The sequence below is a fragment of the Barbatula barbatula genome (genome assembly GCF_947034865.1).
Source record: "Barbatula barbatula genome assembly, chromosome: 18".
Taxonomy (NCBI): domain Eukaryota; kingdom Metazoa; phylum Chordata; class Actinopteri; order Cypriniformes; family Nemacheilidae; genus Barbatula; species Barbatula barbatula.
Genome location: NC_136781.1, coordinates 21,532,883 through 21,560,580, shown reverse-complemented (window position 1 = coordinate 21,560,580; position 27,698 = coordinate 21,532,883). Strand labels below are relative to the sequence as shown.

Sequence of the window (27,698 nt, the reverse complement as noted above, 5' to 3'; positions counted from 1 at the left end):
ACAAAGGGGTACCCTGCGCATTAAAAAGCGATGCTTGATGCTTCAGATGAAGATACTACACATCAGATCAGATTTGATCACATAGCATACAATGTGAACAGCCAGTCTCAATTAAACAATTAAAATTAGAAAACCATATTGGATATGAATATGTGCTAGGCTACAGCTCAGACGTCATATTGGCTTTTAATAATAGAATGAGGTATATAAATATTTATTGAACTACCTACTTAAAAAATATGTGTAGCTGTATCTAATCTATCTGCAAAACAATAAACAAAAATTTGCTACGTTGCAAAAAAAGAGACATTTCTGTTTATTGAGCCAATGAATCATCTATTTGGATCTTTGCTGATGCATTTTCCAGATTTACTAAAAAGAACAATTCAAATTAAAGGATGATTCATTAATGATTTGAACATGTCTTATTTTTATAGTCAGTTAAACTAAATGTTGTTTCAAGTGTTTTTATTTTAATGATGAGATAGTGAATGGTACAGAATAAAGGATAAATATGCACAATGTGATCGATCTAGAAATGTATTTAGGTTGCAACCTAAAAGAGATAAATACATATGTTCATGTTCATCACAATTAAAGGAGAAGTCACCAAATAGACAGTAGTACAATCAAATATTTAAAGAGATTTAAAAAACATTTATATTTACAAAAAAATCTCTTAACTATGAAACACTAGAAAACAGACACAGGTAAGGTAAACCCTTTAGTAGTGGAAATGTTTGTACATAATTTCCTGGAGAAATATAAAACATACAGGTGCTTGATTTGATTTAAATAATTATATAAATGGTTAATTTTGTTTAAGGAAAACGTCCATACAAAAAGCACCGTGTGGTTTAATGCAGCTGTGTTAGCAGAGGTTTGCAGTCATCTAAATGTTCCAGGTTTTCGACGGCTTCAATCAGCTTCTCCACTCTCTCTGGAGCCAAAACTGCACCGGCATTGTTATGGAACTTCTTCCGAAGGGTTTCTTCGCTAAGTGGGTTCCTCCAGTGACCGTAGAAAGTGTCGCAGCGGCCTCGCAGAACATCTCCACTTACTAAGGTCACCACCACCTCACCGTACATTATGTTAAAATTGGCAGGGTTGTCGTGGGGGTGCTCCAAGCGGACACGGGAGAGGAGCGCATGGAGTTCAGGCCGTTGGAGGGCCTCTGGGTGGAAGGACTGGACCGTCACTTCGCCATCCAACAAAGCAGTGCAGGCGTTAAACTGGAAGGAGTGACGCGCCTCATGCTCGGACTCTGGCAGAGGGCGGTTGATGTACTTGGAGACCGGCACTCTCAACAGGATATCTTGCACCATGTTTGGAGAATTGCTGCCCCCTCTGAGGCAGACCAGAGTCTTGTGCACAGTGGCGGCCGCATCTGCAATCCAGTGCATTCCGAGGTGGGCGGGAAAGCGCTTGAAAGCGATATCTTGCCTCTCTAAGAGGAAGCTGTTGTCTTCCTCCTCCGGGGATCTGATGGGATGCGGGGCATAGTCTTCATAGAATGCGCTGAAGCCTGCAACTCCAGGTACTGCATCCAGTACAAGGGGACTTGCTTCCAGCCCACGAGACGCCAGCAGGGCTGCTTCAAGACCAAGACGGGACGCGTTACCGATGTGAAGTGGTTTGCACTGGGTAGCAGCATTGGCCATTGGTGCCCCCGCCAATGACGCAGCGATGGCCAGTGCATTAATACATTGATTGCGATCCAGACAGAGGAGGCGTGCACAGGCGGCAGCACTACCCAGAGTTCCCACTACACTGGGTGGGTGGAATCTGATGGGTTAAACAGAAAGAAAACGTAGGCATTAAAACAGCATCAGCAAAAAGTGAGTGTTGCTTGTCTATGTCTGTTTTTGCTTCCATATGAGTATATGAAATCCCACCCACCTTACAAGCAATAAAAATAGATTGAAAATAAAAGTAATAGCCTCAGCAAACACCATTAATGTTTTCTTGTTCCCCTTACACAGTAAAATTCTGGCATTATTTTGAAACGTTGGTAGACCCAGGTGTTTTTCCAAGAAAATAACAAATTGCTGTTTATCCTTAAGCTCGAAGCCCAAGCCGTTGGACTGCATGAACTCTTGTGTAAAGGAGCTTTGAGTAGCTTTAATTCAAGTCCCAACCCTTCCAGCTGTCTACATGAACTCACAAAATGACCATGTTGTTAGAAAGCCACGCTCTCAAAACATTTGCTGTTCTTATCGCTCACTCAGTGGGGAAATAATACCACAGTATGAGGTGGATTCTTACCTCTTAGGGATGTTGTGAGCCTCATTGGAGAATCTCATCAGTCTTCCCTGTATTTCGATGCCCACATTGAAGGCAGTTAGAAAGTCAAGGCCACTTGGTTTGCTGTTGTCGGGCAGCATGTCGCTTATAGCCAGAAGGGCAGGCAGTACTGCTCCAGAGGGGTGGGTCGCAGGATGCCAAGTGTCATCAAAGTCCATTGAGTGAGACTTTGGAAAATTCAAAACATCTTAAACACAGATCTAGCTCATTCCAAATAGCAACCGTGGTATGATGTTTTCTGATGCATGTGTATAGCACAAAGCCTTCTAAAGGCCTATTGATGTCTTCTCTAGACTAGCCATAACACAGCGGAGGGGACAGAATGACCTGTGAATGACCACAGTTCCTATGAGCAAGACCTAATAACAGAGCATGTCTGAAGTCTGTCTAGTTTCGAAATGTCAAAAACAAACCTCCTGATTAAACACACCGTTTATAGCAGACTGTCTAACTATAACATCAGGTTGAATTTAGGTTTTACAGAGCTGGAATTTGTGTTTATTGAAGAAACATTTGCTTTTTACATTACTACACATACAGTGTGGCTGAATATGTTCAGGACTCCAAAATCTGTCCTGAATGTTACAACACAAGACTATGACTTTACAGTGCAGTGCACTGGATATCCTCAGAAATACTGACATGAGGCTCAGTGTGTTGAGACTTACTGCCACTCCGTTGACAAAGGTGGCAAGGGTTGGAGAGAGCTTCACACCTTGGCACCCATAGACGAAGCTGATATCATCAGCGGCATACATGTGCTTTTGGAAAAAAAAAAAACAAGACCGGTCAGTAGGTTTAACTCTAAGAGCTAAATAACTAAGAGCTGAATAATAATAACATGTCAACATCTGCCTTAACTTGAAGGTTGAGACAGTAAACAGACATGAACAGGAAAGAAATGTACTCTGTAAACATCATGTCATTAATCACAGGAGACTGGAATGAATACTTCTACTTATAATTCTGTTTTTAATAAACAGCATTCATTAATATCATGGAAACAGGTTAATTACTTCCTTTGTGTGAATAAGTGTCTGTGTAATACCCATCGCTGCTTAACTTGCCTGTCAAGATGATTGCATACAAAATGGTATGCCTGTTTCATTTTTGAATGCTGATGTTTTAGATGCAACAAAAGTATTTTAAATAAACATATAGGTGTGGTTTCCTGTTTAACCCCATATGATGCAATGGTGTTGCCATCACATTGCTAGGTGTGTTACACACCTAAGTTTATTCTTCACAGTAAAGAATCATCTTGGCAAACACCATTAATAAAGAATTTTAATGGTTACACGACAGTAGTTATGTCATGTTGCTACCACAATTGTTCCTCTTGGCAGCGTGCCTTACCTGGCAATGCTGCAGGGCGAGTTGAAACACTTCAGTGGTGCTCCCTAGAAGCCCGACACCAATGCTGTCCAGCACCATACGCTTACTGCGCTGCAGCACGGTTGGCGACAGATGCCTCGGCTGTACACTCTGAATGAACCTGCCAAAGCTGCTGGTCACTGTTTCCTCAGGGGAAGGCCGCTCTGCCACTACAAACAGACAGGACACAGTATGATTCTGACTGACAACATCTACGTAGTTCTGACAGTAACTGAAGATTAATGTTTATTGAAATCCCAAACCCTAAATGAAACCTTAGACTCGTGATTTCTGTACGTTCTATGTTGAGTTAATAAAGCGCAGTTTACAGGAATTGTAAGGGTGTGTGCTGTGTAAAGTAAAGCTTGCTCACCCTCTAGTGCAGCCTTATGGAATCCTCGAGTGGCAGATACAACAGACAGGTGTCTTACAGATCTCTGTGTGCAAACAAGTAACTTTTACGACATTAATTACCTTTTACCTTTCAACCTTACTAACTCTACTGAAGAATCATCAGGAGGTTAAAGTATTTAGTGGCTCAAGATAAAACTGCCATAAGCAATTCTTTTACACAATAGCATTAAATTGTTTCTACCTGTACTGTTGAAAGCATGTTGATGATTGTTTTGCTCGATAGTTGGTTATGAAGATGCCTAATATTGTTCTCTGTGTTTTACAGATGGACTTAAGAACGTCTCCTCATCTCTCTCTATGATGGCATGCAGAAGAAATGGTTGATGGAGGATGCTAATGGAGTTGGTGTGTTCATGTCAACCTTTTATACGATACTGGACCAAGAAATACAAAAGATGAAACACCCACTGAACTGGGCTGGAATTTCCCAGGTATTGTTATTTTTAGTTTCATAGGTGGGATTTCGCAGAAGGAAACAAATGGTCTCATGCAAGGGTCATTGATGTCACCGTTAATGAGAGAACAAGGTTTAGCTTACATCACTGTAGCTCCTCCCACCTCTATTAGGAATGTTTCTATAAACTTAAATCCTTCATCACAAACATCTCAATACTGCAATACACATCAGAGATCTTCACTAGGTAGGTTGCTTCCTTCTGCTTTATATATTATGATATATAATCATATAAATATAACATATCTGATATATGTGTAGCCTATGTATACAAATGATATTTATTAATGATATTTATTATTTATTATAATCAAACACCTGTTGAAAAGTTCAGACTTACCTTTAGTTTTCTCTTGGGTCTCTTCTGTCTTTTTGATTCCTGTCTGCTGCGTGCTTGAAGTGAATTACACTCTGTACTGTTTCTGACTGAGGGGTGCAAAGGCTGAGATTTGAGTTTAAGTTGAAATGCCTCCCATTTAAAACATCCATTATGAGAAGAAGCTGTTGGCTCCTGCTCAGCCGCCTGTTGAACTAAACACCTGTGTAGCTGTAGTGGGATTTTGAGAGCACACCAATGAGTGAACTGTTTAGTACACACCCCTGAGCACCCAAAGTGTGCCAGAGAATTCAATATGAGAAGAGTTTTGTTCATGTGTTTTTATCTTGAGAAAAGCGCTTTGAATAACCAAGTCTGTTTTAATGCTAAAAATGTTCCATTTAAATTCATACAGTTGAATTCTCGAGGATTATGTGAATCTTGTTTGTAGACAAATGAACTAATAAGTTTCTGTTTCTTTAAATCAATTAAATTTAGGCAAACTGTGAACAAGTGAATTAGTTAATTATGTTTGAATAACGAATAACTGTTTATCTTCATTTGAACCTTTACTGTGTCCCAATTACCCAGTTACATCTCATCAGAAGCAGCATTCAAAAGTAAAGATGTTCATGGCATCAGGAAGTGGATTTCCTGCAAGTTTTTACGGTGAGCCAGGTGTGCTTGGGCTCCTGGCCAACGGCATCAGTGCCTTCCTCGTCCTGCTGCAGAACTTTCACGGAGCCCGGACCGGCATTCCTGCAGAGGGAGTGGAAAACATGTTAGCAGGTCTCTTTGAACACTGAATGTTTTTTATTTATTTAACCAAATCATATTCATTTAAGAATATCCAGAATTAGACATCTACTAAATATAGCGCTTATTAATTGTTCTTTGTTGTGTGATTTCGCTGGACCGCTTTAATGCATTTCACCAGCACTAGACATTTGTTAATACCTCATGTATCCCTATTTTGTTTGTGCAGGTGTTCATCTCATTCTAATTGGTGGAGTGTGTCAGCTTGTGGCAGGCTTGCTGTCTTTCCGAAAATACGACCATCTCAGTGGCACGTCATTTGTAGGATACGCAGCGCTTTGGGGGAGCTATGGTGCCACAAGAATCTTTCTGGGTGCCAACCAACCGAGACAAAGCTCTTCCAATGAATCCGCATGGATGAATAGCACATCCGACAATCTCTACATTAATTTGACTTTCAATAATACCATTTCTGCAATGCACATCAAAGAGTCTGCCATAGCTGGGCTGGTCCCTTACATCCTTCTTTCCTTTCTGCTGGCCTTCTGTTCAGCAACAGTAAACTACATCATGCCATTTGTGTTTGGGGCCATCACCCTCACACTGATATTCGAGGCCGTGGGTCTGGCGGCAGGGTGGGCTTTAGTGGTGTCAGGAGTTCTGGAGCTTCTAATCCTGCTCTTTGCCATATATGGCTCCTCAGCACTGCTGATCAAGGGGTTAGCCCAGCGCTACGTGTTAAAGGGTTTTGGAAATCCTCTTTTTAATGTGCTCCTCCTAGGAACCACCAGTGCTAGCAGCTCCCAAAGCTTGGGACAAGAAAAAAAGAGGAACACTAAGTATGCTGAACCAATGGCCCTGGGATTCTTCTGCGACAGCGTCTCACCGTTTATCTTCGCCTTTTACGCCTTTGGCTACTTCCCGTCAATCCCAGTGGGTGCCATTTGGATATCCATAAACTCTGCTGCCCAGCTTCTGTCTAGTTATTACGCACACCTGCGTCAAGACTGCTACCATGCTACCAAGTTTGGCCTGCACTCTACTTTTTGGCTGGTGAAGACCTGGGAAGAGTATGTGGTGTCTGCATCTATCGGCAAGACTGAAGCGGGAGTAGGAAGGCACGCCATGGTTGGTAACTGGTTCTTTTTGTCGGCTGCCTTGCTTTTCTGCATCGTGAGTCTAAACAAAGACTCCCTCGAGCTGGTTCACAATTCAGTCTTCGTCCTGGTCACCATATCAACCATCTCCCAAATTCCCATCAACGGTTACTACATCTTCTTTGGAGTGACTTGTTCACTCTTCACTGTCCTCTCTATCTACGGCACCTTTTCACGCCTTATCAACACTATCGCTGAGAAGTCTTTGATTCCAGTGGGACCCCAGCCCGTCTCCACGGAATCTCTACAGGGATGTCTCGGTTACCTTAAGAGATTAAAACTGGATCAACTCGAAGACAAAGTTGCAGCCCTTCCGGACGCCTTATTTTATCTCACCAATGGAGTGGCGGCTCTCTCTGCCATTCACTGCAGTCAGACAGGCCTGGCATTCTTCGACCTGACTGTTCCCTGGGTGCTCATCCCAGGAGGCATTGTCCAGGCCTATGTCAGTCGGCTACAGGTACATGGTGGCCAGCGATTCGGTTCCGTCATTCCATCCTTTTACGCAGCTATTTGGGCAACATGGAGCTGGTTTAGATTTGCAGGTATGACTGTGCATTTTTTTTAGACACCGTGTAAAATTTGCTTTCAAAAATAGTTTTGGAAGAATGATATGATCATGTAGTTTCCCCCACAGGACATCGTTTGCAAATATCCACAGATTCCGCCAATGGCTTTGCAGCTGGGGCGATAGTATTCCTGGTCATCAATGCTTTCCTGATTTTAGTCGGTAGGTCTGTGCACTAATCTCAGTCCAACACTTGTGTGTACAAGTACTTGTGCTTTAAGAATGTGAATCACAAGAATTGTGAATTTCCTTTTTTTGCAGCTGCCTATGGCAATATCGTTCTTTTAGCATTGACCACAGTCATGGAGGTCATTGTTGTCTGTTTTCTCCTCTCTGTCTACCGAAGACTCCCCTATCAGCTGGAAGGTACAGCAAAGACTACATTATCATGGATTCCTGGTTTATTTCATCTATGTAGAATCATGTTCCATGTAAAAATCACCTTTTTCTGTTTTTAGATGCCATGCTAGCAATATTTGCCATCATTTGCTTGTATGGCATGCTAGCATCACTTGTGAACTGCATCTTTTCCAAGACCCTGATACCAGTTGGGCCTTCCCTTATCAAGGTATACAATTATTTTTCAATGCGTACGAAAGTTTCATAATGCCACACATTCATACTGTAGTTATACAAAAAACTTTTGTTTTCCCCTAGGACAAAAGAATGAAGGAACCTGTGACCATACATGCATGTGCTATTGCTCATTCGCGGGGAACCAGTGGACTCCTTAAGATTGCCAAAATGCTGGAAAACAATGGCGTGTGTGGTATCCCTACAGACACGGTTTATGCCTTGGCTGCATCATGCAAGAACCCAAGTGCAATCGAGAAGATCTACACTATCAAAGTACATGCTGAATCTTGGTCTTGAATTCATTTCTATTGTAAAATTGATCCAGTTGACTCACAAAGTTTCCTTTCTGGTAGGACCGTCCTGCAGAGAAGCCTATTTGTATTTGTATTTCAAGTGTGGAGCAACTCATGGCAGCAAAACCCCCTTTCAGCCCTTTGCTGTGGGAGTTCATGAGAAATGTCTACCCGGGAGGCATCAGTTGCATTGTTCCGAAGGGGGAATGGCTCCTAAAGCTTGGTAATGTAATGAACAGAAACCAAACATTTTCAGGAATGTAATTTAACATTTATTAATTTATTACCTTTTCTGTGGTGCTGTTCTTCTCAGGTGTGGGCCCTGCATATGACCGTGTAGGCACTAAAGACAGCATTATGATTCGAGTTCCTGACCACACTGTTACTGCTCACCTGTGTGAATTCACCGGCCCATTGGCCATAACATCAGCCAATCCCAGTGGAGAAGCTGACAGCATTCACCATGACATGGTCATAAGGTGTGTAACCATCAAAAACCAAAACAAATCCCTTAAAGCGAGAATAGAATCACAGTATTAAGTAGTAGTAGTACATAAGCCATATTGTCGTGAACGTGGAGGAAGAACCCAAGTGCAGGCAGACACCGGGATGAAGGGGTTAACAACTAGGAACAAAAAAACTGGGTACAAGAACCTGAACTTTACCAGGGAACATGGCAGGAAACATGTACAACGAACGAGCACAAGACAAAAGGGCATTAAATAGGGAGACTAACAAAGGAGATAACGAAGGGCAGGTGTGGGTAATGAGACACAGGAGGAAAGCTATGCTAGGAACGAGAGGGGCAGGGGCCAAATGACGAGACAGGAGAGAACGCATATTGTGTCCTGATTGACCATAATATGTTTCTCTCCACATAAAACACGTGGGTCTGTCATGATTCTGCCCCTAGACCAGAAAATCAAGACAAGAGTAGGCAGAATCATGACACATATTGCCTTAACACAAGTTTGCATGTAACAGGATTTCTCAAGAAACCAACCTGCTAGTTATCATTGTTGTATGTCAGTATCACTGATCCATTTACACAATAAGCATTTTGCTCTGAGATCAACAAACTCAAGCAAAACCTTGTCTAAAGCCAACTTTCATTAATAGGAAGGATGCGTCACATGCTATCCTTGACATTTGTATTAGAGCATCAAGAAGTCTTGCCAGTTGGGGTTTAATAACTTGGCCTTTGTTTTCTAAAACAGCCGTCTTGGCCACAAGATTGAAGGAGTTCTGTGTGATGGACAATCCAATGAGGTGGTGGCCTCAACTGTAGTGAACTGCCTGAAAATCGATGAGGGTAAACTGATATTAAACTGTTCTTATGTAATTGCAATATTCATACCATTATTCACTCCAATGACATATGTTTATGCTTATTTTCAGGAACCATTAGTATTCTACGGGAAGGTTGTGTGCCTGCACTGAAGGTCAAGCAGATTTTTGAACGGGTCAAAAATAATATGCTATAAAATGACCAGTCCTGTAGCGGACTTGTTTTATGAAGGATGTCTTCTTTTCATATATGAAGAGATTGAAATAACTGGAGCAGATCATACAGTGTAAATAACTCCTGATTGCACTTTTTCAACAATATTAAACAAGAATTGAGAATGTGTTACACATGTTGCTGTATAATTGCTAAAACAATTTAATTCGGAAAAAATCTATTTATTTATATTTTCTTATTTATATATTCTTTCAATTGATCATGGATCTTTTTTGCTTAAAATATTAGCTTTAACTGTTCAGTGAGCAGATTGATAGTGAATCAAATACAGCATAAATTTTGTTTGTGAATGTACAGTATGTGCTGCTCAAAGAGACCAAATGATGTTTTTTTAAATGTTTAAAATAAATATTGTCTAATAAAATATTGGAACACAAGGATTTGGTTTCTCAAAAATTGTCATTTTTGTTCCATTGTTTTTGGTTCATTAATTCGAAGGCCTGTTTTTTAAATAGTTTCAGCATGTTCCCATCTTGTGTGTAATATGATAAACATATAAATAAAACAAATAAATATAAAGAAAACAACAAACAATAAAAACACAACAAACACGTACACGGATCATACATTTTTTATTCTATACATTGACATACAAAAATGTGTACTAGAACCACACTTTACAGAAAAATACACAGGTTTTACCATGAACTGTATAAATTCCACTTTAGTCTTCTTCAGAAAGCAAATTTCAGGCAGTTTACACAATACTTAAACTTATCTAGAAGTTCACTTCCTGAATATTACCTTTACTATTTTATTGAGTAAATAAGATATAAAACTGGTTTGCATGTAAAACACAAACCAATGAACAAAATGATACATACAGTACACATAGATTTTAATGAGCAGTTGCAACAGCAGATCGTTTGTGACTTTTAGGAGAGCAGTCTCTGTGCTATGATAAGGTTTAAAACCTGACTGGAATTTCTTACAGATACCATTTCTTTCCAAAAAGGAATATTGCTCCCAGGAAAGTGTTTTTTTAAATTAAAGGTTGGTTTGAGTTCAGCTTAAAATGAACTAATTCTCCGTGATCAAGTTGAGCTTGAAAGCAAAATCAAAAGTTTTAAGGACATATCCTTATAACAGCCACAAATTAATAATAGGGAGAGGATCTATAATTTCAGGAACCATTTTCAGTAAACTATAGGATTTAGCATACATGTTGTTGATTTAGATGATTTAATAAGTTTGTATGTCTTCCTTGCTTACAGTACTAAATAATCGCAGCTTCTCTTTTTGTGGTGTACCTGTTAGACTGATGTCTAGTAGGGTAAGTAGAAATGTATTTCTGGTAAAAATGTATCTTAGTTGTTTGTTTGACACAAATTATAACTATTATTCATAAGCAACATATTAAATATAGCGTGATTAGAGAGTGCAAAATCTAGTGTGAATGATTCCAGTAAATGTGCAGAAACATCATAATAGTTGGTAATTATTGGCTTATTGTGTCAGTGTTTTTGTGTGAGGACCATCCTATATGTTAGACTAATTCATGGGCTTTCCTACTGAATTTTGTATTTATCCTTAGGCAAATGAAACTTATTGAGCATGGTGTACGTTGTCCCTTTCGATGTATTCAATTACAACATACAGAAACACCCAGACAATAATGACTTTAGGGAAATGTTGCTTAGGTTACAGTGTGTTTGTGTGATGACATAAATCCAGAAGAACTCTTAAACGGTATAAAACACAATACAGGCCTTGTCATGATGTTTTTCGGGATGGAAAAGTAAGGGCTGATGGCAGTGCAGTTTTCGCTATAAACAGGATATTTCAGCATCTCCTGCCGGCCACGCAAGACTTCATGACACAGTCAAAGAATTCAGGAGCCGGTTGTACCCATTACAGCAAGTCAAATAAATAAATGAAACCTTCCGGGTTGAGAGATTGGGTTTCTTGTCAACAAACCACTTAAACACCAGACACACTGGCCACTCATTTACCATTTGATTTCTAAGAAAAAAACCCACATCTTTGTTCACCTGGTACATTACTGCCTTTGATGACTCAATGGGCCCATTAAATGCTTAACTGTGACAATTTCCAGCTCCTGTATCTATTTTAGATACAGTTACTTCCTCTGCAAGATAATTCATGAGTCATTCTGATTTACTCTTCCTAATCTGCAGAAAGAGTGAAGTAAAAAAATACCAAGAATAGACACAAACCTTCCTTATTACCTAACCATCATATGTGAAGATATTTCCTCATCGTCACGGAAACGTCAAAGGAGTCTTTGTAATAGAGGCTGCTTGTTAAATGCAGTTTACCACGTTCATCTGATGTCAGTTTGCTCATAACGGCAGCACCACAGAACAAACCAGAGATCAAAAGTCTGAAAACACACAATAAAAATCTTCTTGTTCCTGTTCAACACAGTCTCACAGGAATTCGTGAATTTCCCCCTTTTCCGTGTCAGTCAGCACAACTTTCAATTCAATGTATTTTAATTTGCGATATCTTTCATATGTATAAATAATCAAATATATTAACACAATCTGATGGGAATTCATACCTATTTCACAAGGTGGTGGCTCATTCGTGTGAATTGCTATTTCCTACGATCTTATTGGTATGTTTCCTTGTGTTTTGACTTTGCCATTTTAAGGTTTTGGGTAAAGTAAGGTGTTGGTTAGCCACAGACTAAAATATGTACGACTTCTTTTGATATCCGGTTATAAATATATTAATTTAAATTCACACACAGTCTGTGTTTTGAAAGTCGTGCTGAGTGACATTAAAAAAAGGCCGTGAACACGTATTAATAGATTTCAACTTTTGTGTCTATGCCACAACAGGCCATGAGACTATATTTAAGTAACACAATTTAAAAAAGTAAAAAATCTTTAATTTCTTAATAAAAAAAAAACAATTACAGCACATGATGATTACATGTAGTCGCATTTTGTATAACTTTTTCAGTTTTAAAATGCAACTTGTCAGTTTTAAATGATTTAAATTCAAGTGACTTGTGTAGCCAATTTGATTTAACTTGAAAATTGAAGGTAGCGTAACCAAAGTTTTTAAGTTGAATCACACATATAGGCATTCTGTGGGTACAGCTCATTCATGTATACTCGTGTGGAATGAACTTGCCAAAATGACTGGAGCTACAGTGTTTCTTCTTGCCAATTTCATAAAGCTTCTATTTCTTCAATATTCGTCATTTTTAAGGTTTATTGTTTTCTTTTGAGATCAGGCCTTCAATTAAAACAAAATCAAAGTTTAAATAAAAAAACGTTTTCTTTGAATCAGTAAATGTGAAAAAAGGTTCTATTCAAAGGGGGAATTAACTAAAACGAAAGGATCTGATTTCATGATGCACGGTAGTTGTAACACTCCCGTCCGTTTCCCTACCTGTTTTTCCCTATGGACTGTTCGTCATCCGTAAGCACCTCGTTTCCCGCACCTGTCAGCCATCATTGCCATCACCAAAGACTTTTTATACTCTGTGTTTCTGTTAGTCCTGGGTCGGTTATTGAATGTCTTGTCTTGCGTTACGTGTACCTGTCTGTTTGATTTATTAAAAGTCAGCCGTTTTTTGTACTCCTGGATCCGCGTCTGTCTCGTCCGGCACGTGAGCCGTGACAGTAGTGTTAAGCAGTAGTACTTCTCGGAATCATTCTCAATTATTTATAATCTGATTTCCTGATTTACCTGATGTTCCCTTGCAAACAATAAAGTCTCACTAAAAGATATACATTCTGCACCTGAATGACGTTACATCACATTGGACAAATATAACTCAAGTATCAGCATTCATTGAATTATATTGGCATTTGTCAAGTTTCCATGTTGTGATTTTTACAGTAAAAGGAAGTCATCACAAAAATAATTTGGTATAACAGTAAAGCATTAGTGAATAATCATCAAAAAATAAAAGTTGTTGTTGCTCAGGTTTTATAATAGGGTCCTTTGACAAAGTGTAGTGATAAATCAAACACACACCAAATATAGTAAAATGTAAAAAAAATCTAAATGTATGTTTAGACAACTTTCAACTCTTATATTTGATATCCTGACTGGTGTGGTAACAAATCAACATTAAACAAGATAATACAGCACAACGCCAATTCCAGAGTTATGAATGTCACATTTTGAGTCAAAACTTGAAACCTAAGCAGCTACAATCCTTTTGGGGTTTGCTGGGTACTATAGGCGGTTTATTAAGGGTTTTACCAGATCGCTAAACCTCTGATTGCATTGCTGGTGGGCACAGGGCGGCGTAAGGGCTGCAATGTTGCGAATATTGTGTGGAGAACAGATTGTGTATCCACCTTTCAGCAGCTGAAAGGGGAGCTTGTGCAAGCCCCTATCCTAGCCTACACAGACTTCTCACAGCCCTTCCTGGTGTATACTGATGCCAGTAACCAAGTGTTGGGAGTAGTGTTAGCACAACAACAGGGAGGGAAAGAACGGGTAAAAGCCTATGCGCGTAGAAGCCTTCACCCAGCTGAACGAAATGATGCAAACTATAGTTCTTTCAAGTTAGAACTTTTCAGCAATGAAGTGGGCCGTCACAGAAAAATTTAAAGACTATCTGTGGGGTGCTAAAGTCGTTGTAATTACTGATAATAACCCCTTAGTGTCCATACGGCAAGATTGAGGGCAGTTGAGCAGAGGTGGGTGGCCAAGTTGGCGAACTACAACTATAAGATAAAATATCGGTTGGGAGGGTTCACACTAATGCTGATGCTACCAGTTCCGCAGGTACCCTCCAAGCCGACCCCACAGGTTGCGGTGGGACCACTTGTGGGAGCGATGGTGGAAGCTCCAGGTGAAGGTCCCAGTGATATGCCCTTTGGGTGGGGTTGTGATGCACAATACTGGCAGGATCCAGCACCACCTATTTCTTCAATATTTATAATTTTTAAGGTTTATTGTTTTCTTTTGAGATCAGGCCTTCAATTAAAACAAGATTAGAGTTCATAAATCAAAGTTTAAATAAAAAAACGATTTCTTTGAATCAGTAAATGTGATAAAAGGTTCTATTCAAAGGGGGAATTAACTAAAACTTAAGGATCTGATTTCATGATGCACGGTAGTGTTAAGCAGTAGTACTTCTCGGAATCATTCTCAATTATTTATAATCTGTTTTCCTGATTTACCTGATGTTGACCCTGGGAATCACTGGGCAGAGTGACATAGGAGGAAACTTATGAATGATTTAAATATCGTGGAATAAAACAACAGAGAACCAAATTGGATAACAAAAGTAGCTTGAAAATGTAATACATGTTATTTACAGCAATGAATTACTATATCATTAAAAATAACACCCATGTAAAGACAGACTTTACAGTTTACATAATACATCAATGTGCCATCTGAAAAGAATAAATACTAAAAAGGACTGACAACAGCACAACTATAATTTACACCAGAAGCCTTCTACACAATTATTACATACAAATAATTTAAATGAACAAGATGTTAACATCTACTAATTTATAATATTTCTCTTAAGATATTTGCTCCTTCATAAATAAATACATGGATCCAAGTGTTCATTGTGACCCATTGTGTGAATTTGCGTTAACTTAGACATAAATGCTGTAATTACGCACACGTTAATAAAAACTATGGAAAGCGTTTTGTTTGGCAGTCTTTGTTACGACTAATTTTCATTCTCCTGTCGGTCAGATTGGCTGAGGTCCAGAGAGCTCTGTGAGTCTGCAGGCATCACATGACCAAAACCAGAGTCTGTGTTCGTCTCGGATGAATCTGTCTGAGAATCTGTCTGTTGTCTGTGAGGATCTGGGATATCAGTCTCAAAAGCGTCATTCAGCTGACCGTGTCTGTGTCTCTTCTGAACCTCCTCAAAGATCTGAAGAACCTGTGGAGAACCAAAACACAATTGCTATTAAATTAAGAAACTGCAAATAGTTAAGTCAGCCTGCTGGAATGAACGTATGTTACCTTGAATTTAGGAAAGAGACCGACCCGGAAAAATCCGATCTGGCCACTTTCAATTTTAGTGCAGTCTACTACCGTGGAGGCGATGTTCTCTGGTGACGGCCCATCACACAACACCCCATCGACCTGCATGTCAGATAAATAATGACATTTCAGTTTTCCAGTTGGCTTATACCAACCAATCTATCAAAACTGCTTCAGTACCTTGTCACCAAGTTTAGCATAAACTTGGTTATGATGGGTTGTGTCTGCTTCACCGGTAGGGTTAGCAGATGTGACAGCAACGGGGCCCACCTAGTCAATAAAAGCAATTTTTTCACTTACAAGAATGTTATCTTGGCCAATTACAACATGACCTTGAGCGAGATGCAAAACTTACCAAATTTATGAGGTGTGTAGCAACACTATAATCTGGGTTTCTTATAGCGATGCTCTGTGGTGTGCCAATGTATTTAGATGACTCGCCCAAACCAAAGAAGTCCATCCATGGAGCTTGAAAATGAAAGATGTTTGTGTTACATTCTATTGCAATAAATAATATCATGCACATCAAAGGTGCATCATGTGAACTCACCTCTTGCTATCACTAAACTAATGGAAGATGGCCAAGCCGCTTCCATGAAGTCCCAGAGAACAGGACTGATCTGTTGCCTGACTGGCTGCAGCTGCTTTATGGAGGAAATCCATAAGGACATGGGACGCTCCTTTGCCTGTTTCTTTACGCTACAGAGACATGAGGACGGCACGTTATCACCAATGGAACCAATTGAGCAACAGAAACCTAAAACTCTTCTACGGAAACATTAAAGTATAAAGTAACTGACCTATACGCTTTCTCAACAGCCTCTGGACGATTGCAGGCTGCCACAAGTACATAGACGGTGTCTGTGGGCATCCCACATATGCCTCCATTCTTCATGATCTCTATGAAAATCAAAGGAAGAGAGACCGTTGGTCTACGATCCCATCACATTTACTGGGGCCTTCATTTGTGCTACAGTGACTCACCTGCAATCTGCTGAACCGATGTGGACCTCTCAGCTGAAAGGTGGGGACAACTATCTTTGCCTCCTCCAAAGCCCTTTAGCATTATCAAGGGATCGCCGAACGGAAGTTGTGGACTTTTGAAGGTGCAGTTAAAAATGTTGGCCAAGAAGATGTAGAAGCTGATAAGTCCAAAGAGAATGGTCACTGCAATATCGTAGCCGTGGGGCAGCGCGTCTACTGCATCTAGTAAGAAGCTGATGAGGATGAGCTGGAAGGTGAAGGCATAGACGAACCATGCCTTGTTGAGGAACAGAGCCCCGGCTGTCACTAAAATATTGAAGAGCATGAAACTGATGATTCCAACAGCGACGTGAAAGCCCCGGACATCACCGTAGAGGCCGCCGAAACGCGTCAGTCCCCAAACCGTCCAGATGACACCGTAAAGGATGAAAGTGGTGCTCTCAAGGGTCTTCCCTCGAGCGAAGGCAACACAACCACACAGCAGTTGCAATATCCCCCCCGAAACAACGGCCCATGGTAGGATCAGCGTTGCCAATGGGTTTCCGCTAGTGGCAGAGGCTGTGATGGAAAAAGCGGCCAGGACACTGCAGGCGTGGCCCAACACAGCAGCGTCTGCATATTTTGAGTAGCCCAGATAGGGAGCATGCAGATCTTTGTCATGGGTTTGTAGGACAAATTTACTACTGTGGGCCATTAGCTTCTTAAATACGTCTGCACCTGTAGGTATCTTATTTGCAGCAACTGTGTTATACAGAGTTATAAAGAGCACAAAGGCAGACATGACAAAGATAGCGGCCTGGACACCTTGCGTCCCCTTTTGAAAGAAGCTTTGGGGTTCGGCTGCGATTGCTATACAGTACGCCACAAAGAAAAGCTGGTAGATGGGGTTCACAAATCCTCCCTGCACATTAAACAAAGCTAGAATAAAAAACAGAACAGCCAAAACAACCGGGAAAGGCACTGGGGAATAGGGCACCTGATGTGTCAAGTCCACCATCAGGGCTGTATAGCCCTCCGTGAAGCGCAGAATAGATGTGAAGCCATAGAAAGTGGGTGCCAGAGTATCCATAGCCCTGTACATCTTCACACACACCCCCAGCTGGAAGACACCAGCCGTCCAGAGCCACGGCACATGAGCAATGAAAAGTTTAGGGACCACACGCAGCAAAGGACAAGCTAGCACGCTAGCCGACAGCAGGTTCATGATGATCCCAACAGCCGCTACATCATTAGCCTCTTGATTTTGTGGCCGTTTGACGCTATGTTTGTTTAATAAACTCATTCCAGGTAGCTGAACTTTTCTCTGAGTGACATAACATAACAAGCGGCCACTTCCGAACTAGTAAGCACCCACCAGACAGACCATGAGGTAGCAAGCAGCGGTGGCCGTCTGTCCAAAGCCCAAATCTGCCAGGCCGGCGATTTGGTGGCCGCATGCTAAACACATCGAGAGGGCAATGAAAGACAGGACCACTTCGTGCTGTAGGATAGCCACTACACAGATAATCAGCAGTGCCAGGGTAAAAGCCGCAAGGCCTGGCACCATGGCATCTCTCAGCACATTCCTGCCACTGATTATATTCTGGCCTATTAGGATGTGCACTAACCCTGAACCGCACCACAGCGCTGACACTGTCAGACACAAACCAGCCAAGAGTGACCGGTGGGACTGGATGCGTAATACACCTGGAGAGAGAGAGAGAGAGAGCTTAGAGAGAACTAAGAAAAGTCTGTTTATGCGATCAAGCATGCACATAAAGACAATATGGCTTGGTGTATGTTAATGTTGTAATTTATATTTGAGAAATGATCAATATCTTTAAAGTACATTCAACAATCAGACTTACCAATAGATCAACCAAATAAGCTATAACAAATGTAATAGTACATTTCTATCTACGTATACTCACATTTATGACACATAACTGTTCATATAGTGTTGTGATGTGTAACACATACTGTACCTGCATAAGCCAATAAAGCAGAAAACAAGAGGAGCAGAACTCCTAAAGCTGTGTCTGTGATGAACACTTTCTCTGGAGAGTCTGCATAGTTCTTCACCAGCAGCAGCAAAGAACCTTTAGAAGTTATTATTACTATTACTATTATTGTTATTAATTAACAATAAACTCAATCGTCATAAGTCATATTATATCTGTTTTCAACTTTCTTTTCTGGTTTGCCATGTATGCTAGTTTATTAACAGTGCACTTTTTAGATTTGTTCTCTGCCAGTTAATCTTCTGCTCGTTACAGAAATAAACAAACGGGTAAAAAATATTCAATAATTTTGTCATCTTATATAGAATATTGTATAGGCTAATATCAATATGTTTATTTCTAGATTTCTGAATATATATAAAAGATAAATGTAAGTATGACATTTCTTTTCAAATAATGTCTTTTCGAATTTTTGTAAACATGTTTTCCGGCAAAAGCATAATTTAATATTAACATTAAATGCAAAGAAAGCATTGCAACATATCCCGAGGTCAGGCTGAATTATTGGCAAGTGTCAAAAGTGTTTTTGTAACTTACCGCCAGATATGCCCAGAATCCCGATGGAGAAGTGAAGTGTACCAGACTGAGACATCCTAACATGAGACGCTCCACATGCACGCGTGTGGCTTTAATATACTCGAGTGACGTCATGAGCACAAAACACTCCTTCAGCTTCCTGCTGTACTGGCGTTTTCCCTCAAACATAACAGAGGAAACAGTCTAGTTCTTTATTTTGATTGATTTATTTTAACTTTGCCATTGTGTCTTAAATAACCTATTTATAAAATATTTAAGCAAATATACAATGTAAATATATATTGATTAAAATCAATACAGTATTGATTCAACTGTATTTCAGTTGGGTCACACATGTATACATTTATTAAAACAGATAACGAAATATGTAAATATTTATTTAAGACTCAAAATGAATTAACCACCTTTAATAATGTGATACAGTAATTGTCAGCTAACAGTGTGAAATATGAATGGAAGGTGTCCAGAGTTATGATTTAATACACCTGTGGTCAGTCTGAGGCAAGTCTGTGAACCAGCAGCTGCCGCTTGCAAGAAACCCCTCAGGGTAAGAAAACCCTTCATTCTAATTGTATTGTTATTGTTACTGAGGTTTTTCTTACCCTACGGGGTTTCTTGCAAACCAGCCGCTGAAAACTGATGTCATGCAGCCACAAACAAATGACCCTTTCTAAAGATATTAGATACAAATATTTTTTCCAAATTGGTTTGTTTAGCCATCAAAGCAAATTAAATGCAGTCTTTATAGTGTGGTTCATATAAACACCGGTGAGTGGGGAGGCATGACTAAGCATGTTAGAACAAACAAAGAAAAAATCCCTATTTCCTTCCCGGCAGCTGTCGTAAAAAGGGTGTGTCCTTGACTCTTTAACACGCCTTCATGGGAGGGACCTTCACAAGGAAGAATATAAGACGTGTACCTGACTCTTTCATCTTCTGTATGTGCTGAGTGACGCATTGAGAACAAAGCTGTGTTCTTCACGTACCTTCTGATTGAACGACTTTAACAAGGTGAGTGCTGCATTACTCTTAACAACTGCAATTCATGATATCAGCCCTAGCATTTCATCTCATGGTGTTATTATTTATAATCTCATTTTTATCTGTAAAAAAGTGACGCTTTGGAGGATCAGTTATAATTCTTATTTTGAGAGTTTTTCCTGAAACATTTAGCAAACACTCTGTTCAACAACTTCTGTTGTCTTGAAACTGGCAGGAAGTAGTGTGTGTAACCTGAACAACCCTCTCCGGAGACTCCATATAAACATTTCATTCTGCTAGTGTCTATCTACACGGTTGCTATGTACAACAATGAAGTGTGTGTGTTTGTATTCGCTCTAGATAACATGGCCAAGCGTGTGGCGGTGATCCTGTCAGGTTGTGGCGTGTATGATGGCACAGAAGTCCACGAGGCGTCTGCTGTCATGGTGCATCTGAGTCGAGCAGGTGCCAAGGTAACGTCACCATGAGAAACACAGCAGGGTTATGTGCAATTCACATTTGCTTTAAGAAAAACTTTTCTATTCCAAATGTAATTTTGCAAATGGCGGAAACAAAGGAAGGGGGTTGAGTTTCTTGAATGGGGACTTCTTTCCTTGAGTCACACACATACTGTAGTACACACAAGCTCACAGAGCAAAAGTGCCGCACGCCAAAGTATCTGATGTTTTGATATCTGTCAGATACTGTGGCATGACGGTGGCCAACGTGAATAGAGTGTAATAGTCCTCACCTTCTGCTTTGCATCAACAAGACTTGACTTAATGGAGCTCGCTCTACATTGCAGGTTCAGATGTTTGCACCTGATGTGGAGATGATGCACGTGGTCAACCACTGTGAAGGAAAACCCGTCACAGACAAGAGGAATGTGATGCAGGAGAGTGCTCGCATCGCCCGGGGGGATGTCACAGACCTCAACAACCTAGACGTCACTGCCTTTGACGCGCTCGTCATTCCAGGTAACAACGTCAGAAATTTGTATTAATAAATAAAACGGGGAAAAGCCTTAGTGTTGCATTGAAGTAGCGACCTCAACGTTAGAGCACCAGGAAGCAGAATTAATTGTCAACATACTTAACAGGTGGATTTGGTGTGGCTAAAAACTTGAGCGACTGGGCCACCAAAGGCAAAGAGTACTCCATACTGCCCCAGGTGGAGAAGGTCATCAAAGGTTTTCATCAGGCCAGAAAGCCAATGGGCATGTGCTGCATCTCACCCGTGCTGGCCGCTAAAGCTATTCCAGGGTGCGAGCTCACCGTCGGCTATGATTCCGAGTGTGAGAAGTGAGTACGAGCGCCGTCTTTGATGATATCGTTGCATTAGATCCATCATCTAAGACCATTTTCTCTTTTTTTCTCTCGGTTGCAGGTGGCCGCATGCTCAGGTGGCAAAATCCATGACGGAAATGGGCTGCAGACACATGAATAAGAATGTTGGCGAGGTGCATGTGGATAAGAAGAATAAACTGGTGACCACCAGTGCATTTATGTGCAACGCTCCCATCCATGAGATCTTTGATGGTCTGGGTCTCATGGTCTCTGAAGTTCTCAAGCTAGCTTGACATTTCAACTGTTTGAATAGAAATGTTTGTATGTGAGAATTTTCTTTTAGTGGGACGCCTGTTCAATATTTATTGGAAATATTAGAAAATATTCACTAGACCGGTGTGACCGGTTCATTCGCAACCCCAGAACACACAATGCAAAGTAGTATCCAGCCGTTCTAACTTATTCACTTATGACTGTCTGTGTTTTTGTTGTAAAATATCAATAAAACTGAGTTTCTGAAAACAATTCCTTGTTCATGTCTTAATTTATTTATATTCATATTTTATGTTGATGGTTGTTCTTGTCACTATCCATGGTACATCTATGTTGTGCAGTCTACATGTACAATGTGTGTGAGGTTTCCTAACTGAACATAACTGGCCCAGAAATATCTTAAAATATTGTAATAAAGTTCCATAAAAGGGAAGGAAGGAGGCGGGAACTGGCGGACATTCAAACAATAAAACTTTAATTAAATAAACAATAAACACGGAAGTAACTTGGGGCCTGTACCATGAATGTAGCTGAACAAACTCAGGGTAGTTGGATTAGTTTTGGTTTGACAAACCCAAACCAACGTGATTAAGCTTTGTTGGTACCATGAAGCAGCTCCTGGAGTTTCTTTGTCAACTCAAGCTTTGATCCTGAAGCTGAGATTAGTTTGCGCGTGCGTGCACATGAACGAGTGACGTCAGCATGGCTAAACCAATCGCATAATGGATAAAGTGATTTCCACAATATGAACACAAACATGAATTTCAGCCACGGAGTGATATGTTTCTGCTGTCTACGCAAGAGAGAAGTGTTTCAGAAACACTGCTGATTGCGTTAATGCGCAAGTTACACATTTACTGTAGTGCTGTAGGGCAAACAGGATCCGCGGGGTCCTCGGTGGAACTACAAGAGGTCCGTGTCCTTGCGGGCAACTTTTTTTATGTAAGGCATGTGCAGTAGGGTTAATTGAGCATGCCATAGGTAGCCAGCTGAATCCATTTAGGGATGTGGGTGTGTGTGTATATATATGGGCAAATACAGACAAACTGGATGTGCGTCTTCTTTGACACCGCCGGTTTCTGGGTGACGTCATCTTTTCTCGTCGCAGGTAGGAAAGGCGGTCTGTAGCGGGTGGGTTTGTTTGTATGGGGAATAATTGTTGTTTATTATTATTCTTAGGAGTTGTTGTGTGGTTGTTCCCTTTGGCTGGCTGCCTGCTGGTGCTGGTATGTCGTTTATTTTTGTCTATTTTATTGTAATAAGAGTTGTTTTAGTGTCTCATGATCCAAAGTTTTTAGGCTTATGTGCTTTACTGCTGGCCGAGTGCCTGCTATTAAGGACTTAAGCTGCAGCACCTTATAAGCAAAGACGTAATTGTTTGTTTCTGTTTTGCTTTTTAGGATAATGTTTACTTTTTTGGTTTCATACTTTATAGGTTTTTGACCATTCAAGGCGTTACGGTTCTTCGGAGCTAAGGGTTAGCTACCTGACTGCTTTGCTGTTTTGTCCTGAGTGCATTGATGCAGCGACTTTCGGCGCACGCTGTCGCCTGGTGACTGTTCTGTTCGCGAACGCAGTTCGTTGAAGTAACTGTGGTGCATTGTCTCACTAGTGACTGTCTCAAACCCTCAACACTATTCAGGCGCGTTGCTTCGCCGTGTTGCAGACTGCGTGCATCTACCGCTTGCATCAAATTCATTGTGACGTTGTGTGTAGAGCTTTGTTAATCACTTTGATTTCTGCTCATTTTATTACAACTGTCTAGGTTTGTTATTTGTTTCTTTTTTTGTTTCCGGTATCTTTTGTGTGGATACTGTTCATGTTCGTTTCTTTTTCTTATAAATATTATTTGTTTCTTTTGTTTTGCCTTGCCGGTAGGCATTATCCCTCTACATATCCCCTTTAGCATTAAGGTCTGACATATATATTCTCATAGTGTGAATAATTGTTTTGTTGGTTTATTGTTGATTTCGTGATTTGTCTATCCCTGTCCTTTATTGGGTAGCCTATATGTGGAGAGAGGGTTGCTTACTCTGTTATAATTTAAGTTTACACGAAGTGCTGTGTTTATTATTGATTGGTTTTGTGTGTGGTTTGGGTTTCTTTTTATTTTTGTAACTAGCCAACTGTTCCACTCTCCCAATTCTGTTTGTTTTCCTTGTTTACTCATGTGATAAACCAACGTTGCCATTAGACCTCTTAAATATTTAAACAAACTTAAAAGATAATAAAATAATTTATATTTATACCCACGTCTGTTGCCTGAATTGTTCACTCTAGGTATTTGAACCTGTGTGCCCTAACTAGGGTTATTTCCCCAAACTGTGGGGTGGCGTAGTCGATTTAAACTAGAGTATTGGGTTTTTCAAGCCCCTCCCCTTCGCTCTGCTACATTTTGGCGTAGTCGGCAGGGTCTACCTATGTTCAGTAAGAGACGTGGGTGTATTTAGCTAAAGTGTTTTTTTTTCCTTTTCTTTTTTTTCTGGGGATTTTTCTTTTCTTTCCAAGGACAAAACAGCATTGTGTGTCAGCATTTTTTTTCTGGTAAGTGATTTCATATTTTATTATGGAAGGAGAATTGAATGAGTTAAGGGAATTGGTGGCGCAATTGAAGGCTGATAATAAGCTGCGTCAAGAACGAGCTTCCGTGCCATCAGGCAGTACTGCTTCTACTAGTGGGTCAGGTGTATCCACAGCCGTGCTTCCACCATCAACTGTGGGCGTCGCTATGCCTGAACGTTTTGTTTTTGTGCCTCGAGACCGAAGATGTTCAAAGTTTAACGGCAAGACTGGCATCAGTATTGATGAGTGGGTTGATGAAGTACAGGCGTGTATGCAGTCAGGTCACCTCTCTCAGGAAGACCAAGCTTTTTTTTCTGTTTGACCACCTAGAGGGTGAGGCGCGTGAGGAAATTAAGTACCATCCTGATAGTGAAAAAGGGGATGCAACTAGAGTTATTTCAGCCTTACGTGAACTCTATGGGTGTTCTCAGTCATATGTGGCTTTACAGGAGGTGTTTTTTTTCCCGGAAGCAACAGGACGGAGAGACCCTGTTAGAATTCTCTCTTGCCTTGATGAGTCTGTTGGACCGTGTTAAGCAGCAGTCGCCATATGCCATGTTAAATGCTGAAACCCTTTTGCGTGATCAATTCGTTGAGCATGTCACAGATAATTCTTTACGTCGAGAACTTAAGCAGTTAGTGCGACGTAACCCTGATTTTAGTCTTCTTGAGGCTCGTAGTGAGGCAATTCGATGGGAATGCCAGGGGGTGCAAGAGGCCGTAGCCATTCAGTCCCATTGGTTCCGTTGATTCAGTATGGGGTTCATGGAGGACCGTTGTTTAGTGACGGTGGTTCCTCACAGAAATCTGAACTAAGCGAATTGAAACAGATGTTTAAGTTACAGCAAGCTCAGTTGGATCAACTTACTAAGGGTTTAGCAGTTCTACAGGGCTCGGTCACTCATAGTTCATCCCCACTATCACATATTCGCCCTCCATATCCACGCAATCCTTCCCGCACTAATCCCATCATTTGTAGAAGGTGCCAGCAGCCTGGTCATTTTGCTAGGGAATGTGATGGGGACAGAGTTGCCCCTCAACCCTCGCTTACGTCTTCATCGGTAGATGGGAGGAGGCATCCTCGTTCTCAGCCACTGTCGGAAAACTAGTTCCCACCGGGCTGCGGAGCCACAGCTCGGACGGGGATACTCTAGGCTCAGAGGCACTTCCTATGTCAAATCCATTGTCTCGATTAATGTCATCATGCCCTCATCTGCTTGTTCTTATTGGCGGGGTGCAAGTGCCTTGTCTGGTTGACACTGGCTCCATGGTATCCACTATTACAGAGAGTTGTTTTCTCCAGAATTTTAAACCAGGGGGCCAGGATCGCCTCCAGTCATGTCAGTGGTTACAACTTCGCGCTGCCAATGGGCTGGACATACCATACATTGGTTATGTGGAGTTGGATGTTGAGCTCTGTGGCAGGTTAGTGCCAAATTGTGGGGTCCTTGTTGTCAGAGACCCTCCTGGGGGCTTATGTGCTCAGGCGCCAGGCATCTTAGGGATGAATGTTCTTAGCAGGTGTTACCAGGAGCTCTTTGGACAGCATGGCCCTGCACTTTTTGAATTACCTTCCATTTTACAGGCACCCAGTTTTTTGGCAAAAGCTTTTCAACATTGCCAAGAAGCTGGTAGTTCATCGTATTCTCATTGCGTGGGTTCAGTCAGGGTGCGCGGTCGTCGGGCATGGCGTATTCCCGGTGGCACACTAAAGTTTGTAACCGCAACTTGTTCTGCGACGCTTGCGAGTGGCCCAGTCCTTTTTGAGCCCCCTGAATCTGGCTTACCAGCAGGTCTCTTAGCTTCTGTGTCGTTAAAAACAGGTAAACCGGGGTACTGTGTCTATACCAGTGGTGAATGTGGGCACTAGTGATGTTTTGTTGTACCCTCGGGTGTTGTTAGGCACTCTGACGAGTGCGTATGTCATTAGTTTGCCCTCAGGGGTGGCTGAAGTTAATTCTGTGGGGGCCATTATGGGCTCTCAGACTACTCAAGTTTCTCCCACTATAAAGGAACAGATAGTCCATCGATTTGGCTGTGTTGTCACTCGATGAGCAGTGTCAGGTTCAGGGTTTGTTGCAAACATATCAATCTGTGTTCTCTGTCTGTGAGGGGGATTTGGGTTGTACTAACTTAATGTCTCATGAGATCCCCTTATTAGACGACACCCCTGTCCGACAAAGACATCGTCGAATACCGCCATCGGAGTATGAAGTGGTTAAAGATCATATTAATATGCTTCTGGATGCACAGATTATTCGGGAAAGTTCTAGTCCCTATGCATCTCCTGTTGTCCTGGTTAAGAAGAAAAACTGTAGCCTACGCATGTGTGTGGACTACCGTCAGTTGAATTCTAAAACCAGGAAGGATGCATTTCCCTTACCTCGCATTGAGGAGTCATTGGACTCCTTGACCGGGGCCCGCTGGTTTTCCACAATGGATTTAGCCAGCGGGTATAACCAAGTGCCGGTGGCTGAAGGCGATAGGTCAAAAACTGCCTTCTGTACACCGTTTGGCCTTTTCGAGTGGAACCGCATGCCTTTTTGGCTCTGTAATGCACCTGGTACATTCCAGCGCTTGATGCAGCGGTTGTTTGGTGACCAGCAGTGTCAGTCATTATTACTGTATCTTGATGATATTGTTGTTTTCTCTTCTACAGTGGAGCAGCATTTACAGCGCTTGGAGGTTGTTTTGAGTAGGTTAAAGCGGGAGGGCCTGAAGGCTAAGTTTGAAAAATGTTCCTTTTTTTGCCCAGAAGTTGCTTATTTGGGTCATGTAATATCAGCTAGGGGTGTTTCAACTGACCCGAAAAAGATTGAGGCCGTGTCTCGGTGGCCAAAGCCTACCAGTGTTTCAGAGCTGCGCTCCTTCTTGGGTTTTGCCAGTTATTATCGGCGGTTCGTGGAGGGGTTTGCCCATTTGGCAGCCCCTCTGCATAAGCTTGTGGCAGAGCTTGGAGGTACAAAGCCTAGGACAAAAGCAGAGCAATGTGTTGTGGGTAAATGGACACCTGAGTGTCAGAGTGGCTTTGAGGAATTAAAGGAAAGGCTTACCACAGCCCCAGTCCTCGCCTATGCAGATTTTTCGTTGCCCTTTATCTTAGAGGTCGATGCCAGCCTGAGGGGATTGGGTGCGGTTCTCTCACAGGAGCAAGGAGGTAAGATTAGGCCTCTAGCTTATGCAAGTCGTGGTCTTAGACCCACAGAGCGTAATATGTCAAATTATAGCTCTATGAAATTGGAATTTTTGGCACTGAAATGGGCCATGACAGAAAAATTTCGTGAATACTTGCTGGGCAATAAGTGTTTTGTGTTCACTGACAATAATCCTCTTAGCCACCTGGGTTCTGCCAAGTTGGGGGCCACTGAGCAACGCTGGGCTGCACAACTGGC

At 41.4% G+C, this 27,698-nt stretch overlaps 3 protein-coding genes across 3 annotated transcripts; 1 reads left to right on the top strand and 2 right to left on the bottom strand.

Annotated features, from left to right (window-relative positions):
* Window positions 1-459: 459 nt before the first annotated feature.
* Window positions 460-4,113, bottom strand: irg1l (immunoresponsive gene 1, like). The gene is made up of 5 exons (XM_079480530.1): window positions 4,052-4,113; window positions 3,661-3,848; window positions 2,973-3,065; window positions 2,266-2,471; window positions 460-1,785 (listed from the first exon to the last, which is right to left on the bottom strand). The coding sequence occupies exons 2-5, from the start codon at window positions 3,736-3,738 to the stop codon at window positions 858-860; spliced, it is 1,305 nt and encodes a 434-aa protein (XP_079336656.1). The 5' UTR covers window positions 3,739-3,848; window positions 4,052-4,113; the 3' UTR covers window positions 460-857.
* Window positions 4,114-14,947: 10,834 nt separating this feature from the next.
* Window positions 14,948-19,272, bottom strand: LOC306907259 (uncharacterized protein). Its single transcript, XM_079479248.1, has 9 exons — window positions 19,205-19,272; window positions 18,632-18,745; window positions 16,668-18,353; window positions 16,484-16,583; window positions 16,234-16,382; window positions 16,039-16,151; window positions 15,864-15,953; window positions 15,663-15,785; window positions 14,948-15,579 (listed from the first exon to the last, which is right to left on the bottom strand). The coding sequence occupies exons 3-9, from the start codon at window positions 17,947-17,949 to the stop codon at window positions 15,361-15,363; spliced, it is 2,076 nt and encodes a 691-aa protein (XP_079335374.1). The 5' UTR covers window positions 17,950-18,353; window positions 18,632-18,745; window positions 19,205-19,272; the 3' UTR covers window positions 14,948-15,360.
* An 827-nt stretch (window positions 19,273-20,099) lies between these two features.
* Window positions 20,100-21,989, top strand: LOC306907655 (glutamine amidotransferase-like class 1 domain-containing protein 3, mitochondrial). Its single transcript, XM_079479930.1, has 5 exons — window positions 20,100-20,215; window positions 20,546-20,658; window positions 20,991-21,162; window positions 21,285-21,486; window positions 21,572-21,989. Exons 2-5 carry the CDS (start codon window positions 20,551-20,553, stop codon window positions 21,762-21,764), a joined length of 675 nt encoding a protein of 224 aa, XP_079336056.1. The 5' UTR covers window positions 20,100-20,215; window positions 20,546-20,550; the 3' UTR covers window positions 21,765-21,989.
* The last annotated feature ends 5,709 nt before the right edge of the window (window positions 21,990-27,698 follow it).

What these genes read in the sequence shown, in the direction of transcription:
- irg1l (XM_079480530.1), bottom strand. Translation starts at nt 3,738, where the DNA reads ATGGTGCTGGACAGCATTGGTGTCGGGCTTCTAGGGAGCACCACTGAA. An exon ending in TCGCCCTGCAGCATTGCCAG is followed by an intron (nt 3,066 to 3,660) that starts GTAAGGCACGCT and finishes TTTTTCCAAAAG; the next exon opens with CACATGTATGCCGCTGATGA. An exon ending in GCTCACAACATCCCTAAGAG is followed by an intron (nt 1,786 to 2,265) that starts GTAAGAATCCAC and finishes TTAACCCATCAG; the next exon opens with ATTCCACCCACCCAGTGTAG.
- LOC306907259 (XM_079479248.1), bottom strand. Translation starts at nt 17,949, where the DNA reads ATGAGTTTATTAAACAAACATAGCGTCAAACGGCCACAAAATCAAGAG. An exon ending in ATCGGTTCAGCAGATTGCAG is followed by an intron (nt 16,584 to 16,667) that starts GTGAGTCACTGT and finishes TGATTTTCATAG; the next exon opens with AGATCATGAAGAATGGAGGC. An exon ending in GTCTCTTTCCTAAATTCAAG is followed by an intron (nt 15,580 to 15,662) that starts GTAACATACGTT and finishes GGTTCTCCACAG; the next exon opens with GTTCTTCAGATCTTTGAGGA.
- LOC306907655 (XM_079479930.1), top strand. Translation starts at nt 20,551, where the DNA reads ATGGCCAAGCGTGTGGCGGTGATCCTGTCAGGTTGTGGCGTGTATGAT. An exon ending in TGAGTCGAGCAGGTGCCAAG is followed by an intron (nt 20,659 to 20,990) that starts GTAACGTCACCA and finishes TCTACATTGCAG; the next exon opens with GTTCAGATGTTTGCACCTGA. An exon ending in TGACGCGCTCGTCATTCCAG is followed by an intron (nt 21,163 to 21,284) that starts GTAACAACGTCA and finishes CATACTTAACAG; the next exon opens with GTGGATTTGGTGTGGCTAAA.